Genomic DNA, 20,145 nt, shown 5'->3' on the forward strand with positions numbered 1-20,145 from the left:
GACACTGGGAGGGCACAGGGAGAGACTGGAAGGTACTGGGAGGCCACTGGGAGGCACTGGGGCATACTGGGAAAGAGCTGGAGGTGAACTGGGGACACTGGGAAGCAGTGGGAGGGCACTAGTGTGGGTAAGAGGGAAAGGGAAGGGACCGGGGAGCACTGGGAAGCACTGGGAGCACTGGGGGAGCAGAGCAGGGGGTGAGGAAGGGACTGGGAGGGCACTGGGAAGGAGCTGGGGGTGAACCGGGGGCACTGGGAGCAGACTGGAGGTGGGTGGGAAGGAATGGGGAAGCACTGGGAGGCACAAGGTGGAGACTGGGATGAACTGGGAGGGAACTGGGAGGGAGCTAAGGGGGAACTGGGGGCACTGGGAGGGAACTGGAGGCTCTAAGGAGGAAACGGAGTGATGCAAGGAGGGATCTGGGAGGCTACTGGGGGCCACGAAGGGGGAATGAGACAGGATTGGGAAAGAGCTGGGAGGCACTGGGAGACAATGGGAGGCAGTGGGTGGGAAGTGCTAAGTCACTGGGAGGGCACTGGGAGGGTGCTGGGTGGGAAGCGATAAGTCACTGGGAGCACTGGGAGGGCACTGGGAGGCACTGGGTGGGAAAGGAAGAGCTGGGAGGACCTGGGGTGGCCCAGGAGGACTTCTAGGTGGCATCTGGGCAGCTTCCATGAAGCAACTGGGAGATACTGGGAGGCAACAGGGAGTCACTGGGAGGGCATTAGGAGGCACTGGATGGGAAAGGAAGAGCTGGAAGGACATGGTGGACATGGGGTGGCCCAGCAGAACTTCGAGGTGGCAACTGGGAGATACTGGGAAGCACCTGGGAGACACTGGGAAGAAACTGGGATGCACTGGGAGACACTGGGAGGGAACCAGTAGGTCGCTGGGAAGGAAAGGGAGAGCTGGGAGGACACATGGTGGCCCAGGAGACCTTCTAGGTGGCATCTGGGCAGCTTCCATGAAGCAACCTGGGGACACTGGGAGGCAACTGGGAGCCACTGGGAGATACTGGGAGGCAACTGGGAGCCGCTGGTGTCCCCCCATGTCCTGCAGCGGCCGTGGGGACGAGACGCGGATCGTGGGTGGCCAGAAGTGCCAGAAGAAGCGTCACCCCTACCAGGTTGTCCTCTTGGGCCCCCAGAAGAACATCCACTGCGGTGGGGTCCTCATCGGGAGCTCCTGGGTGCTGACGGCCGCCCACTGCGACACCAAGAGGTGGGAGGTCCCCATTGGTCAATGGGGTCAGTGGGAGGAGCCACAGGGGGGTGGTCCAATAGGGGCTGCAGATGGTGGGGTTGGTCTGGGTGGTCCATGGTCAATGGTGGGGTTGGTTCTGGTCAAGGTGAGGGTGTATGGGAGGTCTTGACATCAACCAGTTGGGACTGGGAGACACTGGGATGCAACTGGTCAATGGTGGGGTTGGTTCTCCTCAACTGGGAAGCAACTGGGAGCACTGGGAGGCAACTGGTCAATGGTGGGGTTGGTTCTCCTCAAGCCAAAGCTGTCTTGGAGCTCTTTCCATCAACCAGTTGGGACTGGGAGACACCGGGAGGCAACTGGGAAGGAGCTGGAGGTGAACTGGGGGCACTGGGAGCAGGCTGGGAAGCCACCAGTTCCCAACTGGTTGATGGGAAGAGGTCCCAGAAGACCTTGAGCTGAGGAGAACCAACCCCACCATTGACCAGTTGCCTCCCAGAGCCTCCCAATGTCTCCCACCATGACCATCCCATTGGGTTGACCACCACAACCACCCAGTTGGCCTCTCAGTAGGACCCAGTTGGGTTCCCACCGTGACCATCCCATTCCCACCTTCTTCTCCCACCTCTGCTGGGACCTGAGCTGGTGGGAAGGAACAAACCAGTTCGAGGAGCCCATTGTACTGGTGTGATTGGGCTGAACCCATGGGAAGACCTTGGTGGTGACACCATCTCCTCACCATGGACCTTCCTCTACCGTGGGGTGTCCTGATGGAGGAGGAGGCTCCACCATGGAGAAACAGCGACGAACCCCCCAGTTGAGCCTTTTGGTGGCCACTTGGACCTCCAGGTCCTCACGTTCTTCACCTTGAGGACCATAGTTGACCTCTTGGGTGGCTTTGGCCTCAGTTTCCCTGGAAGTTATGGAGGAGGAGAAGCTTCTGGCCCTATGAGGAGCTCACCAGGGTCCTTTGTCCATTACCCAGCCCCATCCCCATCCGCATGGGCGACCACAGCTTGAAGACCAAGGAAGGGGACGGAGCAATGTATCTCCTCGGCCAAAGCCTTCATCCACCCCAACTACAACCCCACCAGCCACGACAGTGACCTCATGCTGCTGAAGCTCCAGAAGCCCGCCCGCTTCACCGAGCACGTCCGCCCGGTGGCCTTGCCCAAGAGGTGTCCCCCCCCCAACACCGAGTGCGTGGTGTCGGGCTGGGGCAGCACCAGCAGCCCCGAAGGTAGGTGGGACAGCTCCTTTCAGCACCATGGAGAGGGCTCCGAGGGGCTGGGGGGGCCTTGGGGGCCCGGAGGTATCTCAGTGTCTTGGAGGTATCTCGATGTCTTGGGGCTGTCTCAATGTCTTGGAGGTATCTCAATGTCTTGGAGGTATCTCAATGTCTTGGAGGTATCTCAATGTCTTGGAGGTATCTCAATAGCTTGAAGATATCCCAATGTCTTGGGGCCATCTCAATGTCTTGGAGGTATCTCAATAGCTTGAAGATATCCCAATGTCTTGGGGCCATCTCAATAGCTTGGAGGTACCTCAATGTCTTGGAGGTGTTTTGATGTCTTGGGGAACATCTCAATGTCTTGGGGCCATCTCAGCATCTTGGGGCCATCTCAAGTGGAGACCTGGCTCCTTCAGAGGGTCCGTTGGGTGGCTTTGGATATCCCCATCCCCTCTCTCACCTTGAAGGCATCTCCCATAGCATGGTGCCACCTTAAGATGGAGAAGACCCCATTGGATGGACTGGTCCCACATGACGTCCAACCAAGCCCCATTGTCCCCAGGCTACTTCCCTGATGTCCTCCAGTGTGGTGTGGTCTACACCATGGCCAACGAGGAGTGCAGCAGACTCTACCCCAAGGGCATCACCAAGAACATGCTGTGTGCTGGTGTCAGCACGGGGGGCACTGACTCCTGCCAGGTGGGTCTAAGGGGGCTTCAGGGGTCCTGCCCCACACCTGTGGGGTGGCTTTGGGGTGGAGAACGTCAGTGGAGAAGAACTGGGGGGAACGAATGACACTGAGAGGTCTCTTGGTGTTGAGGGTCAAGAGAAGCACTATGGGGACCACTGGGTGCTATGGGGATCATCTGGGTTCCGTGGGTGCTATGGGCACCACTGGGCGCTGCAAGGACCCATCTGGGTTCCATGGGTGCTATGGGGACTACCAGGCACTATAGGGACCATCTGGGTTCCATGGGTGCTATGGGGACTACCAGGCACTATAGGAACCATCTGGGTTCCATGGGTGCTATGGGGACCCCCAACCTCTATAGGGACCAGCTGGGTTCCATGGGTGCTATAGGGAGCCCCAAGCTCTATAGGAGCACCCTGGGTCTCCATGGCCTGACCCCATAGGACATGATGGTGTCCATGGCCTGACCCCATAGGACATGGTGGTCTCCATGGCCTGATTCTATAGGCTATGGTGGTCTCCATGCCTTGACCCCATAGGCCATGGTGGTCTCCAAACCTTGACCCCATAGGACATGGTGGTCCCCATGGCCTCATTCTATAGGCTATGGTGGTCTCCACACCTTGACCCCATCATCATGGGGGTCCCCAATGGAGAACCACGGAGCTTAAGCCCTCGCTGTGTGCTGAAGGTGGGGTTGGTCGAAGGTCCCCACCATGGGGCCACCCCATGAGGTCCTTGTCTCCCATAGGGTGACTCAGGAGGTCCCCTCGTGTGCCGGGACGAGCTCCAGGGCATTGTGTCCTGGGGGATGCAGGTCTGCGGCCAACAGGGCAAACCTGGGGTCTACACCCGCGTGTTGTGAGTTCACCCCCTGGATCCAGGACATCATGAGGAGGAACAGCCACATCTGAGCCACCAGCAGAAGGAAAGGTCTTCTCCTCCCACCCCGCGACCATCAGGTGTCTTCTTCTCCCTTCTCCCCTCCCCTATGGCACCTTCTTGATGGAATAAAGCCCTGTGAAACGTGGCCACCACCATGTGGGTCCACCAAGGACATGGAGGTCATAGGGGGAAGGAGGGGAGGACCGTGGTCACCATGAGCATGGGGAGGAAACTGGGGGTTGGTGGCCATGGTGGACAACTTGTGGTCATGGATGTTTGATGCTGGTGGCCATGGTGGCAACCTGGAAGCCCATATGTGGTGTTGGTGGCCACGGTGGACAACTCATGGCTGTAAGGATCTGGTGCTGGTGGCCATAGTAGACAACTCATGGCCATAGGGATGTAGTGCTGGTGGCCATGGTGGCAACCTCCAACCATCTATCTAGTGCTGGTGGCCATGGTGGACAACTCATGGCCATAGGGATCTGATGCTGGTGGCCATGGTGGCAACCTGCAACCACATATCTCCAATACCCACCTCCACAACCCAACATCACCCATCCCACTATCTCCATAACACACCATCTCCATACCCCACCTAAATAACTCCATAACCCACCATCTCCATACCTCACCTAAATAACTCCATAACCCACCATCTCCATAACCCACCACCTCCATATCCCACTATCTCCATACCCCACCTCCATCACCCACCATCTCCATATGCCACCTCCATAACTCCATAATCCATCTCCATAACCCACCATCTCCATATCCCACCTCCATAACTCCATAATCCATCTCCATCACCCACCATCTCCATATCCCACCTCCATAACTCCATAACCCACCATCTCCATAACCCACCACCTCCATATCCCACCTCCATAACTCCATAACCCACCATCTCCATAACCCACCTCCATATCCCACCATCTCCATATCCCACCTCCATATCCCACCATCTCCATATCCCACCTCCATAACTCCACCATCTCCATCACCCACCATCTCCATATCCCACCTCCATATCCCACCATCTCCATATTTCACCTCCATAACTCCATAACTCCATAACCCATCACCTCTATAACCCACTTCCATGACCCACCTCCATGACCCACCATCTCCATATCCCACCTCCATAACTCCACCTCCCACCACCTCCATATCCCACCTCCACCCCCCCCCCACCTCTAACCCCTCCCCATCTCCTCCCACCTCCTCCCCTCCATCCACCACCTCCTCCGAGGTGAGGCAAGTCCAGGCGGTGCCGGTGAAGCTCCAAAGGGATTAAGGGAGCGTCTGGGCGCCCATCGGACGCCTCCAGCTCAGCCCCGGGGTGGGACGTGCCCCGACGCCCTTATAAAACCCATTGGGTGCTCACGTGGGGTGGGACGGGCACCCAAAGGTGGCCACCGAGCCAAGGAGACGCCGCTGCCACCACCAAGGTCTTCGCCCCACCGCTGGCCACCAAGGAGGACAAGGGCGAGGGGCACGGCCCCCGGCCCCCGCTGGGGCACAGTGGGGACCCACAGAGAGGTTTGATGGTGGTGGTGGTGGTGGTGGGCAATGGGGTTCCATCACGAGGAGGTTGTGGGTTGGGGTTGCTGCTTGGAGCGTGGTTCGTTCCTGGTCTTCTTCTGGTCTTCTTGGATGAAGGTGGAGGGGTTTAGTCACTGTCCAAGTGTCCTTCTGCATGTTTGATCCATCTCTGATCTCCATCCTTCCTCCTTCTCCAGGTTTGATCCATCTCCAATCTCCTTCTTTCCCTGCTCTCCATGTCTCCTCCTTCCTCTATCTCCATCCTTCCCTGTTGTTCATGTTTCCTCCATCGTCCGTCTCCATCCTTCCTTCCCCTCCATGTTTCCTCCATCCCCATCTCCATCCTTCCTCCTTCTCCATTCTCATCTCCATCCCTCCCTCTTCTCCATGATTCCTCCATCTTCCATCTCCATCCTTGCTTCTCCTCCATGTTTCCTTCATCCCCATCTCCACCCTTCCCTGTTCTCCATGTTTCCTTCATCCCCATCTCCACCCTTCCCTGTTCTCCATGTGTCCTCCTTCCTCCATCTCCATCCCTTCCTGTTCTCCATGTTTCCTCCATCCTTATGTCCATCCTTCCTTCTCCTCCATGTTTCCTCCATCCCTATCTCCATCCCTCCCTGTTCTCCATGTCTCCTTCTTTCTTTCTATCTCCATCCTTCCTCCATTTCCATCCTTATCTCCATTCTTCCGTTCTCCATGTTTCCTCCTTCCTCATCTTCATCCTTCCTTCTCCTGTTTCCTTCTTCCTCCATCTCCATCCTTTCTTCTCCTCCATGTTTCCTCCACCCCTATCTCCATCTTTCCCTCTTCTCCACATCTCCTTCCATCTCCATCCCTCCTCCATCTCCACCCTTATTTCCATCCCTCCCTCTTCTCCATCCATGTTCCTCCATCCTCCATCTCCATCCTTCCTCCTCCATCCATGATCTCCAACCCCTCCCCGTCCTCCTCCAACCCCTCCATAGGGCCCTCCCCAACCCATCTCCATGGTCCCCACCATGGGGCCCACCACGGGGCCCACCACCCATCTCCATGGGGAGCAAGGAACCTGCGCCCCATGGGCCCCATTTCCTTTATCTATGGGGCCCATGGCACATGGCCACAGGGAGTGGTGACCCACACCCATGGGTGGCTCCAACCCATGGCCATGGGAACCGTGACCCACAGTCACGTGGAGCTTTGACCCACTTCTATGGGGCCCACAAACCTTCTCCATGGGGAGCAATGACCCACTGCTGTGAGGAAGCAGCACCCATGGCCATGGGTGCCTCCAACCCATGGCCATGAGGATCCATGACCCACGTCCATGGGGAGCAATGACCCACGTCCATGAGGATCCATGGGGAGCAATGACCCACGCCCATGAGGATCCGTGGGGAGCAATGACCCATGTCTTTGAGGATCCATGGGGAGCAATGACCCACGTCCATGAGGATCCATGACCCATGTCCATGGGTACCTCCAACCCACGTCCGTGAGGATCCATGATCCATGTCCATGGGTACCTCCAACCCATGGGAACCCCTGACTCAGACCCATGGACAACCCCAACCCTCAACCATGGCCACCAACCCCCATGTCCTTCCAACCCCTTCCCCATGTCCATAGAGGAGACGACACCCCCATCCAAAGCTATCTCCAGCCCCACCCCCTTGAAGACCCATTGGGCCACCACGTCCCCTATCTCCATAGCCCCACCAGCTCCATCCCATGGGAGGCATCCAAGGGCAGAGTGAGGTTCTGGGAGGTCAATGGCCTGGAGACAAGGAGGGGGAAGGTGGAGGACTTGGTGGAACCCATAATTACGTGGCCTCATTAAGGATGACTCTGCTGGTTGCTCCTATGGGCCCATGATGTCACCCATTGCAACAGCTTGATGGCAATGACGGGGCCAATGGGGTGGAGGTGGTGGGGTGGGATGATGGACACCCCATCTTGCTCTAAGACCCCCCCAAAACCTCCATCTATGGGGGTCCTTATGGACCATCTCATCTTCTCCTGGGGGCAAAACCCCCATGGGGGGGGCATCTAACAGCTTTGCCCCACAGCGACCACAGCAATGGAGGTCCCCAAGCTATGGGGCACCATGAAGGTGCTGAGGACATTGGTCTTGGTGGTGTCCATGGGTGAGTACGAGGGGTGGTGGGGTCGAAACGCGGCGTGGACACACGTGTGGGTGGCTCTAACATGCGTGTTCTTGGCGTGTCCTCCCTTGTAGTGACCTCTGTGGTGGTGGGGGACACGCGTGTGGTTGGTGGCATGGACTGTGAGCCCCATTCGCAACCATGGCAAGTGGCCATCTTGGACATGTACAAGCTCTACTGCGGTGGGGTCCTGGTGGACAAGGAGTGGGTGGTGACGGCGGCCCATTGCACCACACCAGGGTAAGGACAATGTCCTCCATGGCCCCGAGGTGGCTCCTCGGCCATATCGTGGTCTTCATGGTCTTCACGGGTCCATGGTGTGGTCCCATCCAGGTTATGGGCTCATGGGTTGTGGTCTTCATGGTCTTCATGGTCCATATGTGGTCCATGTCATGGTCCCATCCAGGTTATGGGCTCGTGTTGTGGTCTTCATGGTCTTCATGGTCCATATGTGGTCCATGTCATGGTCCCATCCAGGTTATGGGCTCATGGGTTGTGGTCTTCATGGTCTTCATGGTCCATATGTGGTCCATGTCATGGTCCCATCCAGGTTATGGGCTCGTGTTGTGGTCTTCATGGTCTTCATGGTCCATATGTGGTCCATGTCATGGTCCCATCCAGGTTATGGGCCCATGGGTTGTGGTCTTCATGGTCTTAGTGGTCTTCATGAGTCCATGGTGTGGTCCCCTGCAGGTTATGGGCCCACTTGTCATGGTCTTCATGGGTCCTTGGTGTGGTCCCATCCAGGTTATGGACCCAGTGGTTGTGGTCTTCATGGTCCATGTGTGGCCCATGTCGTGGTGTCATCCAGGTTGTGGTCAAGTTGTGGTCTACACATGTTCTGATACGTCATATGTGGGCCATGTATGTCCCATATGTGGGCCACGAGGTGTCCTACACATGGTCCATGGCGTGTCCCACACATCTCCTTGGCCATGCTGTAGACCCCATGTCCTACACATGGTCCATGATGTCCACACATGGTCCATGGTGCCCCACACATCTCCTTGGCCGTGCTGTGGACCCCATGTCCCACATATGGTCCATGACATGTCCCACACTTGGCCATGCTGCAGATTCCATGTCCTACACATGGTCCATGATGTCCTACACATGGTCCATACCATGTCCTACACATGGTCCATGATGTCCTACACATGGTCCATGATGTCCTACACATGGTCCATACCATGTCCTACACATGGTCCATGATGTTCTACACATGGTCCATACCATGTCCTACACATGGTCCATACCATGTCCCACACATGGTCCGTGATGTCCTACACATGGTCCGTGATGTCCTACACATGGTCCATGCCATGTCCCACACGTGGTCCATGATGTGCCACACATCTTGACCATGCCCCATCCTACCATTACCCCACCATTGCGCCATGGTCCATCCCACGTCCTACAAGACCCATGACCACCATCTCCTATGTCCCATCCCCGTGTCCTCCACCGCATGGTGAGCACCTCCCCGTGCCCCATAGGATCACCAGTGTCCACATGGGCAAACACAACCTCTACACACGCGAGCGCGGGGAGGTGCAGAAGATGGTGCAGAAGATGGTGGCTCACCCCAGCTACGACCCCACCACCAAGGACAACGACATCATGATGATGAAGCTCCTGACGCCCGTCACCGTCACCGACAGGATCAGGCCCATCTCGGTGGCCTCCTGCTTGCCCCAGCCTGGGACCACCTGCACCACGTCAGGATGGGGAGCCACCACCTCCCCTGAAGGTACCCGAGTGGCTCCAGGGGCTCTTATGGGGGTCATGAGGCTTCTTATGGGAGGATGGAGGTTCTTATGGAGGTCTTGGAGGTTCTTATGGAGGTCTTGGAGGTTCTTATGGAGTCTAGGGCGTTCTTATGGGGGGATGGAGGTTCTTATGGAGGTCTTGGAGGTTCTTATGGAGGGGATGGAGGTTCTTATGAAGGTCTAGGGATTCTTATGGGGGGATGGAGGTTGTTATGGAGGGGTTGGAGGTTCTTATGGAGGTCTTGGAAGTTCTTATGGAGGTCTAAGGGGTTCTTATGGAGGTCTAAGGGGTTCTTATGGAGGTCTTGGAGGTTCTTATGGAGGGGATGGAGGTTCTTATGGAGGTCTAGGGGCTTCTTATGGTGCAGTTGGAGGTTTTATGGAGGTCTTGGAGGTTCTTATTGAGGTTTAGGGGGTTCTTATGGAGGTCTTGGAGGTTCTTATGGAGGTCTAGGGGCTTCTTATGGTGCAGTTGGAGGTTTTATGGAGGTCTTGGAGGTTCTTATGGAGGTTTAGGGAGTTCTTATGGAGGTCTTGGAGGTTCTTATGGAGGTCTAGGGGCTTCTTATGGTGCAGTTGGAGGTTTTATGGAGGTCTTGGAGGTTCTTATTGAGGTTTAGGGGGTTCTTATGGAGGTCTTGGAGGTTCTTATGGAGGTCTAAGGGGTTCTTATGGAGGTCTTGGAGGTTCTTATGGAGGTTCAGGGGGTTCTTATGGAGGTCTTGGAGGTTCTTATGGAGGTCTTGGAGGTTCTTATGGAGGTCTAGGGGGTTCTTATAGAGGGGATGAAGGTTCCTATGGAGGTCTTGGACGTTCTTATGGAGGGGATGGGCACATCAGGGTCACCTTCTTGGTGCCGTGGTCCATCTCCTCTTATGGAGACACGGGTCCCTTCCTGGAGATATGGGTCCCATTATGGAGGTCTAGGTCCACCCACGGAGATATGGGTCCCCTTATGGCCATCTGGGACATATGGGTGCCCTTATGGCCATCTGAGTCCCTTATGGCCATTCAGGTGCCCTTATGGCCATCAGGTTCCACCACCGCCACCTCCACCCCCCCACCCCATAGCCCCCCTTCCCCCCCCCCCAACCCCACCTTGGGCCCCCCCAGGCCCCATCCCACCACGTTGGGTGTCACCTTTGGGTGGGGTTTGGGTGCTACGGGGTGACGTTCCTGCCGGTCGCCGGGTCCATCTCCTTTGGTCTCTTTCTTCTCCTCCCCTCCCTTCCTTCTTTGTCCCTTTGTGTCCCACCTCAGTCACTTACCCGGACGTCTTGCAGTGCGTCAACGTCAACCATCTTCTCCACGGCCGAATGCCCACCGCTTGTACCCCGGTTCCATCACCGAGAACATGCTCTGCGCCGGGAGCCTCCAAGGTGGTAGGGACTCATGTCAGGTACGGAGCAGAACCCCTTGGACCAGCAGGAACCAGCTCTAGGGCCCCTTGAGGTCCATCTCCATGTCCTCCTGAGGTCCATCTCCATGTCCCCTTGAGGTCCATCTCTATGGGCATCTTGAGGTCCATCTCGATGTCCTTTTGAGGTCCATCTCTGTGGGCATCTTCAGGTCCATCTCTATGGCCTCTTGAGGTGCATCTCTATAGCCTCTTGAGGCCCATCTCGATGGCCTCTTGAGGCCCATCTCGATGTCCTCCTGAGGTGCATCTCCATGGCCCCTTGAGGTCCATGTCCATGGCCCCTTAAGGTCCATCTCCATGGGCATCTTGAGGTCCATCTTGATGTCTTCTTGAGGTCCATCTCGATGTCCTCTTGAGGTCCATCTTGATGTCTTCTTGAGGTCCATCTCGATGGCCCCTTGAGGTCCACCTCTATGGCCCCTTGAGATCCATCTCGATGTCCTCTTGAGGTCCATCTCTATGGCCTCTTGAGGTCCATCTCCATGTCCTCCTGAGGTCCATCTCTATGGGCATCTTGAGGTCCACCTCGATGTCCTTTGAGGTCCATCTCTATGGCATCTTGAGGTCCACCTCTATGGCCCCTTGAGGTCCATCTCGATGTCCTCTTGAGGTCCATCTCTATGGCCCCTTGAGGTCCACCTCTATGGGCATCTTGAGGTCCATCCCGGTGTCCTCTTGGCCATTAGTGGTCAACTTAGGGCTGGGCTTCAAGGTTCAACCATCAGGTGAAGCTCATGGTGGTCTTCAAGCATATGGTGGCTTCAGCTGAGTTGGGCAACTCAATGGGCAGCCAACCCAAGGGGAGCTGAAGAAGCCAATGGGGGGGCTCCAACCCAACAAGGGTTGGTCAGTGCAAGAGGGCTTGGCCAAGAGGGTTGGCCAACCCAAGGGGGGTGGTTGACCCAACTGGTTGACCACGTTGGAGTTGACCACCCAATGGCACCCAACGGTTGACCACCCAATGGGTCAAGCCAGTGATGAGCATCCAAGCCAAGAGCGCTTGGCCAACCTAAAGAGGTCACCCTCATGAGGCCAAAGCTCATGGGGTTGGTCCTGGCTTGGTCAAGCCATGGAAGGTGACGTCCACCATGGGGCCGACACCACGTTTCTCCATAGGGGGACTCTGGAGGACCTCTGGTTTGCAACAAGACCCTCCAAGGCATCGTGTCTTGGGGCATGGAGAAGTGCGGCCAACCCAAGCGCCCTGGGGTCTACACCAAGGTCTGTAGATACGCCCAATGGATCCATAAGATCATGAAGGACAACTGAGGGGACCTCCTCAACCAGCTCCACACGCCATACAGGGGGGAGGTCAGAGGACCACGGGGCCACCAGAAGCTGTGGGTGAAGCTGGTGAGATGTGGGGTGGGAAGACACCAGAAATTAAAGCCTTTGTGATGGTCGCTTTGGTCCTTTCAACCTCCCGTTAGATGAGAAGATCAAGCCCAACGTGGTGCTGTGGTCGCCCCCCATGGCCCCAGTGACCAGTGGTGGTGGTGGTTGTGGGCTTCATGGTGGGGTCACCACCAGCTTTCCAACCCTGGTCTCCTCATCCATCATCTCCCATGGGTTGTGGTGGCACCAAGGACATGGTGGTCGACAAAGGGTCTTCAAGCCAGAGAGAGGGTGGTCAACTCAAGCAGCGTCTATCTACCAGGAGGTGCCCAATAGGAGAAGAACCCAACAAGGGTCAGCCAATGAGGGTCAATGGTGGTTGGTCAACCCAATGAGGTTCAACCAAGCAATGGTGATTGGTCAACCCAATGAGGCTCAACCAATCAATGGTGCTTGGTCAACCCAATGAGGCTCAACCAATCAATGGTGCTTGGTCAACCCAATGAGGGTCACCCAACTCATGGTGGTTGCTTGGTCAACCCAATGTCCACCTTCTTCTGAGGCTGGTGGCCACTTGGTTGCCTTCTCCTCCCCCCCCCATAGGTGGTGCTGGAGGGGTCACGTCTCCATCCTGCCCCACATGGGGGTCTCCTGAGGTGGGCCCCATAGAGATGGTCAGGGAGAAGACGTCGCCATTGGTCGAGCTCTTCTCAAGTCCCACCTGCCTCAAAGAGGGGCCACGCCATTGGTTGAGCTCTTCTCAAGACCTACTCGCCCCAAAGTGCTTCCACACCATTGGTTGAGCTCCTCCTAAGTCCCGCCCACCCCAAACTGGAGCCACCTCATTGGCTGAGCTCCTCCTAAGTCCCACCTATGTCAACTTGGAGCCACGCCATTGGTTGAGCTCCTCTTAAGTCCCACCCACCTCAACTTGAAGCCACCCCATTGGCTCGACTCCTCCTAAGTCCAACCCACCTCAAAGCCCACCATTGGTTGGGCTCTTCCCAAGACCTACTCAACCCAAAGTGCTACCACGCCATTGGTTGAGCTCCTCTGAAGTCCCACCCACCCCAAAGTGGGGCCACGCCATTGGTTGAGCCCTGTCCAAGACCAACTCAGCCTAAATGGGGTCCACGCCATTGGCTGGGCTCCTCTTAAGTCCCACCCACCTCAACTTGGAGCCACCCCATTGGCCGCTGGTCCTGCCCCAATGCTGGGGGCGGAGCTTCCCCATCACCAGCCAATCACAGCCCAGGCTCGCGTGCCCTTGCTGAGGCCCCTAAAGCCTCATTAGCGTTAATGAGCCATCCCATAATAGGCGCCCGGCCCCACACCCAGGGCGAGGCCTTAATCCAACCTTAATGGGGCAGCACCCGCCCCACACGTCGCCCCATAGATAGACACAGGGACCTGCTTTGACCCATAGATGGTCCATGCGGACCTTCTTCACCCCATGGCTGGACCATGGGGAACCTGCTTAGACCCATAGATGGACCATGGGGACCTTCTTCACCCCATAGATAGACACAGAGACCTGCTTAGACCCATAGATGGACCACGGGGACCTCCTTCACCCCATAGATAGACACAGGGACCCACTTCACCCCATTGTCACCCCATAACTGACCCCTATGGCCTCCTCTTTGTCACCTCATCATCAACCCCATTATCACCCCACGGGCACCCCATAAGTGACCCCATTGTCACCCCATAACTGTCCCCTATGATTCCCCCTATGGGACCCCTTTGTTGCCCCCATGTGTGTCCCCCCCCCCCCATAGCCACCCCATTGTCACCCCATAACTAATCCCATTGTCACCCCCATGACCCCCCCCATTATTACCCCACGGCCACCCCATTGTCACCCCATTATCACCCTATAACCAGCCCCATTGTCACCCAATAACCCCCCTATGGCCACCCCTTTGTCACCCCATAACCAACCCCATTGCCCCCCCCAAGTGACAGGGTGGGGGAGGGGTGGGAACACGCCACCTGCCCCCCCCCCATCCCCCCCCCCCCTTCTCAGGGTCTCATTAACGAGCCCCGTTAATCATTAACCGGAGCCTTGATGAGCCTCGGGGGGGCCCCGACCCCCCCCCCCCCGGACCCGCCATGGTCGCGCCCGGACCCCCCCCCCGGTGCTGCTGCTGCTGCTGCTGCTGCCCATGGGGGTGCCCGGTGAGGGGGGGCCTTTGGGTGCCATATGGGGGGCCTTTGGGTGCCATATGGGGGGTTATGGGGGGCCTTTGGGTGCCATATGGGGGGTTATGGGGGCCTTTGGGTGCCATATGGGGGGTTATGGGGGCCTTTGGGTGCTATATGGGGGGTTATGGGGGGCCTTTGGGTGCCATATGGGGGGTTATGGGGGGCCTTTGGGTGCCATATGGGGGGTTATGGGGGGCCTTTGGGTGCCATATGGGGGGTTATGGGGGCCTTTGGGTGCCATATGGGGGTTATGGGGGCCTTTGGGTGCCATATGGGGGTTATGGGGGGCCTTTGGGTGCCATATGGGGGGTTATGGGGGTCTTTGGATGCCATATGGGGGGTTATGGGGGCCTTTGGGTGCCATATGGGGGGGTTATGGGGTTCTATTGGGGGGTTATGGGGGCCTTTGGGTGCCATATGGGGTTTATGGGGGCCTTTGGGTGCCATATGGGGGGTTATGGGGGTCTTTGGGTGCCATATGGGTGGTTATGGGGGCCTTTGGGTGCCATATGGGGGGTTATGGGGTCTTTGGGTGCAATATGGGGTTATGGGGGGGTCTTTGGGTGCCATATGGGGGGTTATGGGGGTCTTTGGGTGCAATATGGGGGTTATGGGGGCCTTTGGATGCTATATGGGGGGTTATGGGGGCCTTTGGGTGCCATATGGGGGGTTATGGGGGCCTTTGGGTGCTATATGGGGGGTTATGGGGGCCTTTGGGTGCCATATGGGGGGTTATGGGGGGTCTTTGGGTTCCATATGGGGGGTTATGGGGGCCTTTGGGTGCCATATGGGGGTTATGGGGGCCTTTGGGTGCCATATGGGGATTATGGGGGTCCATTGGGTGCCACATGGGGGTTAGGGGGGTCCTTTGGGTGCCATATGGGAGGTTATGGAGGTCCCATTGTGGGTTTGGGGGGGGGTCCAGGGTGGGGCTTGGGGTGCAGGGGGGTCATTTGGGTGCTCTGTGGCTGTGTTGGGAGTTATGGGGGTCCCTGGGGGGGACAGAGGGGATCTAAGGGGTCCTTTGGGTGCTATATGGGGGGGGTTGGGTGCCTCATGGGGGGCTTGGGGGGTCCTTGGGGTCCCAATGTGGGGTTTGGGGGGTCCCATGTTGGGTTATGGGATGCCCCATAGTGGGTTATGGGGTGTCCCCCCCCCATCACCCCCTTTAAATGAGCCCGTCCATGCGTGTCCCCCCCCCCAGCCCACCAATGGGGCGGCCGCATCCTGGGGGGCAGCTCGTGCCCGCGGGGGGGCCACGAGGGCCTCGTGCTGCTGCTGCACTTTGGCTCCGCCTACTGCGGGGGGGCGCTGCTGGGGCCCGAGTGGGTGCTGAGCGCCGCCCATTGCGAGGCCAGGTCAGGGGGGCAACGGGGGCAACGGGGGCAATGGGGGCAACGGGGGTGATGGGGGCAATGGGGGCAATGGGGACAAGGGGGGCAATGGGGGGGTAATGGGGCAATGGGGGTAATGGGGCAATGGGGGTAATGGGGGTAATGGGGGCAATGGGGGTAATGGGGCAATGGGGGCAATGGGGGGAATGGGGGGTAATGGGGGTAATGGGGCAATGGGGGCAATGGGGCAATGGGGCAATGGGGTAATGGGGCAATGGGGGTAATGGGGGCAATGGGGCAATGGGGGCAATGGGGCAATGGGGGGAATGGGGGGAATGGGGGCAATGGGGGTAATGGGGGGTAATGGGGGCAATGGGGTAATGGGGGTAATGAGGGGGAATGGGGGAATGGGGGAATGGGGGAATGGGGGAATGGGGCAATGAGTCAATGGGAGCGATGGGGGCAATGGGGGCAACGGGGGCAATGGGGGGAATGGGGGTAATGGGGGGCAATGGGGGCAATGGGGGGAATGGGGGCAATGGAGGCAATGGGGGCAATGGGGCAATGGGGGTAATGGGGGCAATGGGGGCAATGGGGGGAATGGGGAGTAAAGGGGGCAATGGGGGCAATGGAGGGAATGGGGGGAATGGGGGCAATGGGTTAATGGGGGGAATGGGGCAATGGGGGTAATGGGGCAATGGGGGGCAATGGGGGGCAATGGGGGCAATGGGGCTACACTGGGAGGGGATTGAGGAGGGCAAGGTGGGTCCCTCCATGCCCACGTCCCACCACAACCCCATCCCCAGGAGATGCCACCACGTCCCCTCCATGTTCCCCACGTCCCTGCAGGGACCACATCCAGGTCCCACCTCCCACCACGTCCATCAACGTCCCCCCATGCCCATGTCCCCCCCCAACCATGTCCCCCCCCCAACCATGTCCCCCCCAACCATGTCCCCCCCCAACCATGTCCCCCCCCACAACCATGTCCCCCCCCACAACCATGTCCCCCCATGTCCCTCCAGCAACATCCAGGTCCTGGCGGGTGCCCACAGCCTGGCGTCCCCCTCGGGCCAGGAGGAGTTCTCAGTGGCCGTGGCCACCGTTGTCCACCCCGGCTTCAGTGACTCCAGCTACGCCCATGACCTGATGCTGCTGCGCCTGGAGCCACCGTTGAGCAGCTCCAGCTCCATCCAACCCTTTGTCCTACCTGAGGCCCCAGTGGCCACCGGGGCCAACTGCACCGTCATGGGCTGGGGCACCACCACCAGCCCCGAGGGTACGGCCAAGGGCTGGAGACACCAAGATCCCTTGGGTTGGCTGGTGGCATCTCCAAGGGGTTGGAGACACCAACCTCCATTGGGTTGGCTGGTGGCATCTCCAACGGGTTGGAGACACCAACCTCCATTGGGTTGGCTGGTGGCATCTCCAACGGGTTGGAGACCTCAATGGCCAAGGGGTTGGAAGCCTCAAGTGCATTGGGTTGGCTGGTGGCATCTCCGAGGGGTTGGAAGCCTCAAGTGCATTGGGTTGGCTGTGGCATCTCCAGTGAGAAGGGACCTCAATGGCCAATAGATGGTGGAGGTGGCACCTCAAAGGTGAAGGAACTCGATGGGCAAGGCTTGGAGGCCTCGATCTCCATTGGGTTGGCTGGTGGCATCTCCAAGGAGAAGGGACCTTGGTGGCCCACCATGACCATGTTCCATTGATGACCATGTCCCACTGACCTCAACCCGCACTGGGTTGGCTGGTGGCATCTCCAAGGAGAAGGGACCTCAATGACCAAAGGTTGGAGACCTCAAGTGCATTGGGTTGCCTGGTGGCATCTCCATGGAGATAGGACCCAATGGCCAATGGGTGATGGAGGTGGCATCTCCAAGGGGTTGGAGACCTCAATCTCCATTGGGTTGCCTGGTGGCATCTCCAAGGGGTCCCCACGTCTCCTTCTGCCCCCAGAGACCTTCCCTGACACCGTCCAATGTGTCAACATCACGGTGGTCGATGACACCGAGTGTGGCTCCATCTACGGCTCCAAAGTGACCGAGGACATGATGTGCGCCGGGGCCACCACGGGGGGGAAGGACTCGTGCCAGGTACCCCCATGTCCCCCACGCCCCATCTCCCCGCGCCCCACATCTCCACGGCCAAGGTCCTCTCATGGTCCCTCTCTTGTCCCCAGGGTGACTCCGGGGGTCCCCTCATCTGCGATGGGGTCCTTCAGGGCATTGTCTCATGGGGCGACCACCCCTGTGGGCAGCCGGGGAAGCCGGGGGTCTACACCCGGGTCTACAACTACCTGCCCTGGATCCTGGAGACCATGGGGGAGGCCTGAGACCTGCTCGTCCTGCCATGGAACCCACCATAGATCCAACAGAGACCATCTCATCCCACCATGGAACCCACCATAGATCCAACAGAGACCATCTCATCCCACCATGGAACCCACCATAGATCCAACAGAGACCATCTCATCCCACCATGGAACCCACCATAGATCCAACAGAGACCATCTCATCCCACCATGGAACCCACCATAGATCCAACAGAGACCATCTCATCCCACCATGGAGCCATGGAACCCACCATAGATCCAACAGAGACCATCTCATCCCACCATGGAGCCATGGAACCCACCATAGATCCAACAGAGACCATCTCATCCCACCATGGAACCCACCATAGATCCAACAGAGACCATCTCATCCCACCATGGAACCCACCACAGATCCAACAGAGACCATCTCATCCCACCATGGAACCCACCATAGATCCAACAGAGACCATCTCATCCCACCATGGAACCCACCATAGATCCAACAGAGACCATCTCATCCCACCATGGAGCCATGGAACCCACCATAGATCCAACAGAGACCATCTCATCCCACCATGGAGCCATGGAACCCACCATAGATCCAACAGAAACCATCTCATCCCACCATGGAACCCACCACAGATCCAACAGAGACCATCTCATCCCACCGTGGAACCCACCATAGATCCAACAGAGACCATCTCATCCCATCATGGAACCCACCACAGATCCAACAGAGACCATCTCATCCCACCATGGAACCCACCATAGATCCAACAGAGACCATCTCATCCCACCATGGAGCCATGGAACCCACCATAGATCCAACAGAGACCATCTCATCCCATCATGGAACCCACCACAGATCCAACAGAGACCATCTCATCCCACCATGGAGCCATGGAACCCACCATAGATCCAACAGAGACCATCTCATCCCACCATGGATGGACAGACCCCACCACAGACCCCCAATAAATCCCTCCCAGCATCTCTAAGGCATCTCCTGACCCATTGGGAGGACAAAGGGACCCAAAATCAGGTAGAAGTGACCAAAATTGGGGACAAATGACCCAAAATCAGACAGAATTGACCCAAAAATACAGAAGTGACCCCAAACTGGGCAAAATTGACCTAAAATCGGATAGAAATGACCCAAAACTGGGTAGAAATGACCCAAATTGGGCAGAATTGGGCAAAATCAGATCGAAATGACCCCAAATTGGACAGAAATCACCCCAAATTGGGCAAAACCGACCCAAAACCATACAGAAATGACCCAAAACCACAAAAATGATGTAAAATTGGACAGAAGTGACCCCAAATTGGGCAAAATTGACCTCAAATCGGGTAGAAATGACCCAAAATCGGGTAAAAATGACCCAAAATCAGGCAGAAATGACCCAAATTGGGCAGAATTGGGCAAAATCAGGTCGAAATGACCCCACATTGGACAGAAATGACCCAAAATTGGGCAAAACCGACCCAAACCCAGACAGAAATGACCCAAACCCACAAAAATGACGTAAAATTGGACAGAAATGACCCCAAATTGGGCAAAATTGACCTCAAATCGGGTAGAAATGACCCAAAATCAGGCAGGAAATGACCCAAATTGGGCAGAATTGGGCAAAATCAGGTCGAAATGACCCTACATTGGACAGAAATGACCCCAAATTGGGCAAAACCGACCCAAAACCAGACCGAAATGACCCAAAACCACAAAAATGTCGTAAATTGGACAGAAATGACCCCAAATTGGGCAAAATTGACGCAAAATTACAGGAATGACCCAAAATCAAGCAAAATAGACCCCAAATTGGGCAGAAATAGGCAAAAATGGGGCAGAAATGGGCAAAATTGGACAGAAATGACCCAAAATCGTGTAGAAACAACCAAAAAATACAGAAATGATACAAAAATTGGACAGAATTGACCCAAAATTGGACAGAATTGACCCCAAAACACAAAAATGATGTAAAATTGGACCGAATTGACCCAAAATTGGATAGAAATGACCCAAAATTGGGCAAAATTGACCCAAACTGGGGCAGAAATGA

The 20,145-nt window shown here is 57.0% G+C and overlaps 3 protein-coding genes across 3 annotated transcripts; all 3 read left to right on the forward strand.

Annotated features, from left to right (window-relative positions):
- Window positions 1-1,048: 1,048 nt before the first annotated feature.
- Window positions 1,049-4,155, forward strand: LOC116915256 (kallikrein-14-like). The gene is given in 6 exon segments (XM_032919729.1): window positions 1,049-1,221; window positions 2,189-2,234; window positions 2,236-2,443; window positions 2,997-3,133; window positions 3,877-3,987; window positions 3,989-4,155. Coding segments are annotated over 6 exon segments (726 nt in total). The 3' UTR covers window positions 4,040-4,155.
- A 3,492-nt stretch (window positions 4,156-7,647) lies between these two features.
- LOC115603361 (kallikrein-11-like) lies at window positions 7,648-12,163 on the forward strand. Its single transcript, XM_032919730.1, is given in 6 exon segments — window positions 7,648-7,687; window positions 7,780-7,945; window positions 9,202-9,455; window positions 10,735-10,802; window positions 10,805-10,873; window positions 12,011-12,163. Coding segments are annotated over 6 exon segments (750 nt in total).
- Window positions 12,164-12,483: 320 nt separating this feature from the next.
- LOC115603362 (trypsin-like) lies at window positions 12,484-18,103 on the forward strand. The gene is made up of 5 exons (XM_030475176.1): window positions 12,484-12,583; window positions 15,642-15,795; window positions 16,797-17,050; window positions 17,728-17,864; window positions 17,951-18,103. The coding sequence occupies exons 1-5, from the start codon at window positions 12,484-12,486 to the stop codon at window positions 18,101-18,103; spliced, it is 798 nt and encodes a 265-aa protein (XP_030331036.1).
- The last annotated feature ends 2,042 nt before the right edge of the window (window positions 18,104-20,145 follow it).

The sequence above is a fragment of the Strigops habroptila genome, unplaced genomic scaffold (genome assembly GCF_004027225.2).
Source record: "Strigops habroptila isolate Jane unplaced genomic scaffold, bStrHab1.2.pri NW_022045633.1_ctg1, whole genome shotgun sequence".
Taxonomy (NCBI): Eukaryota; Metazoa; Chordata; class Aves; order Psittaciformes; family Psittacidae; genus Strigops; species Strigops habroptila.

What these genes read in the sequence shown, in the direction of transcription:
- LOC115603362 (XM_030475176.1), top strand. Translation starts at nt 12,484, where the DNA reads ATGGTGGTCGACAAAGGGTCTTCAAGCCAGAGAGAGGGTGGTCAACTC. An exon ending in GCCGCCCATTGCGAGGCCAG is followed by an intron (nt 15,796 to 16,796) that starts GTCAGGGGGGCA and finishes ATGTCCCTCCAG; the next exon opens with CAACATCCAGGTCCTGGCGG. An exon ending in CACCACCACCAGCCCCGAGG is followed by an intron (nt 17,051 to 17,727) that starts GTACGGCCAAGG and finishes TTCTGCCCCCAG; the next exon opens with AGACCTTCCCTGACACCGTC.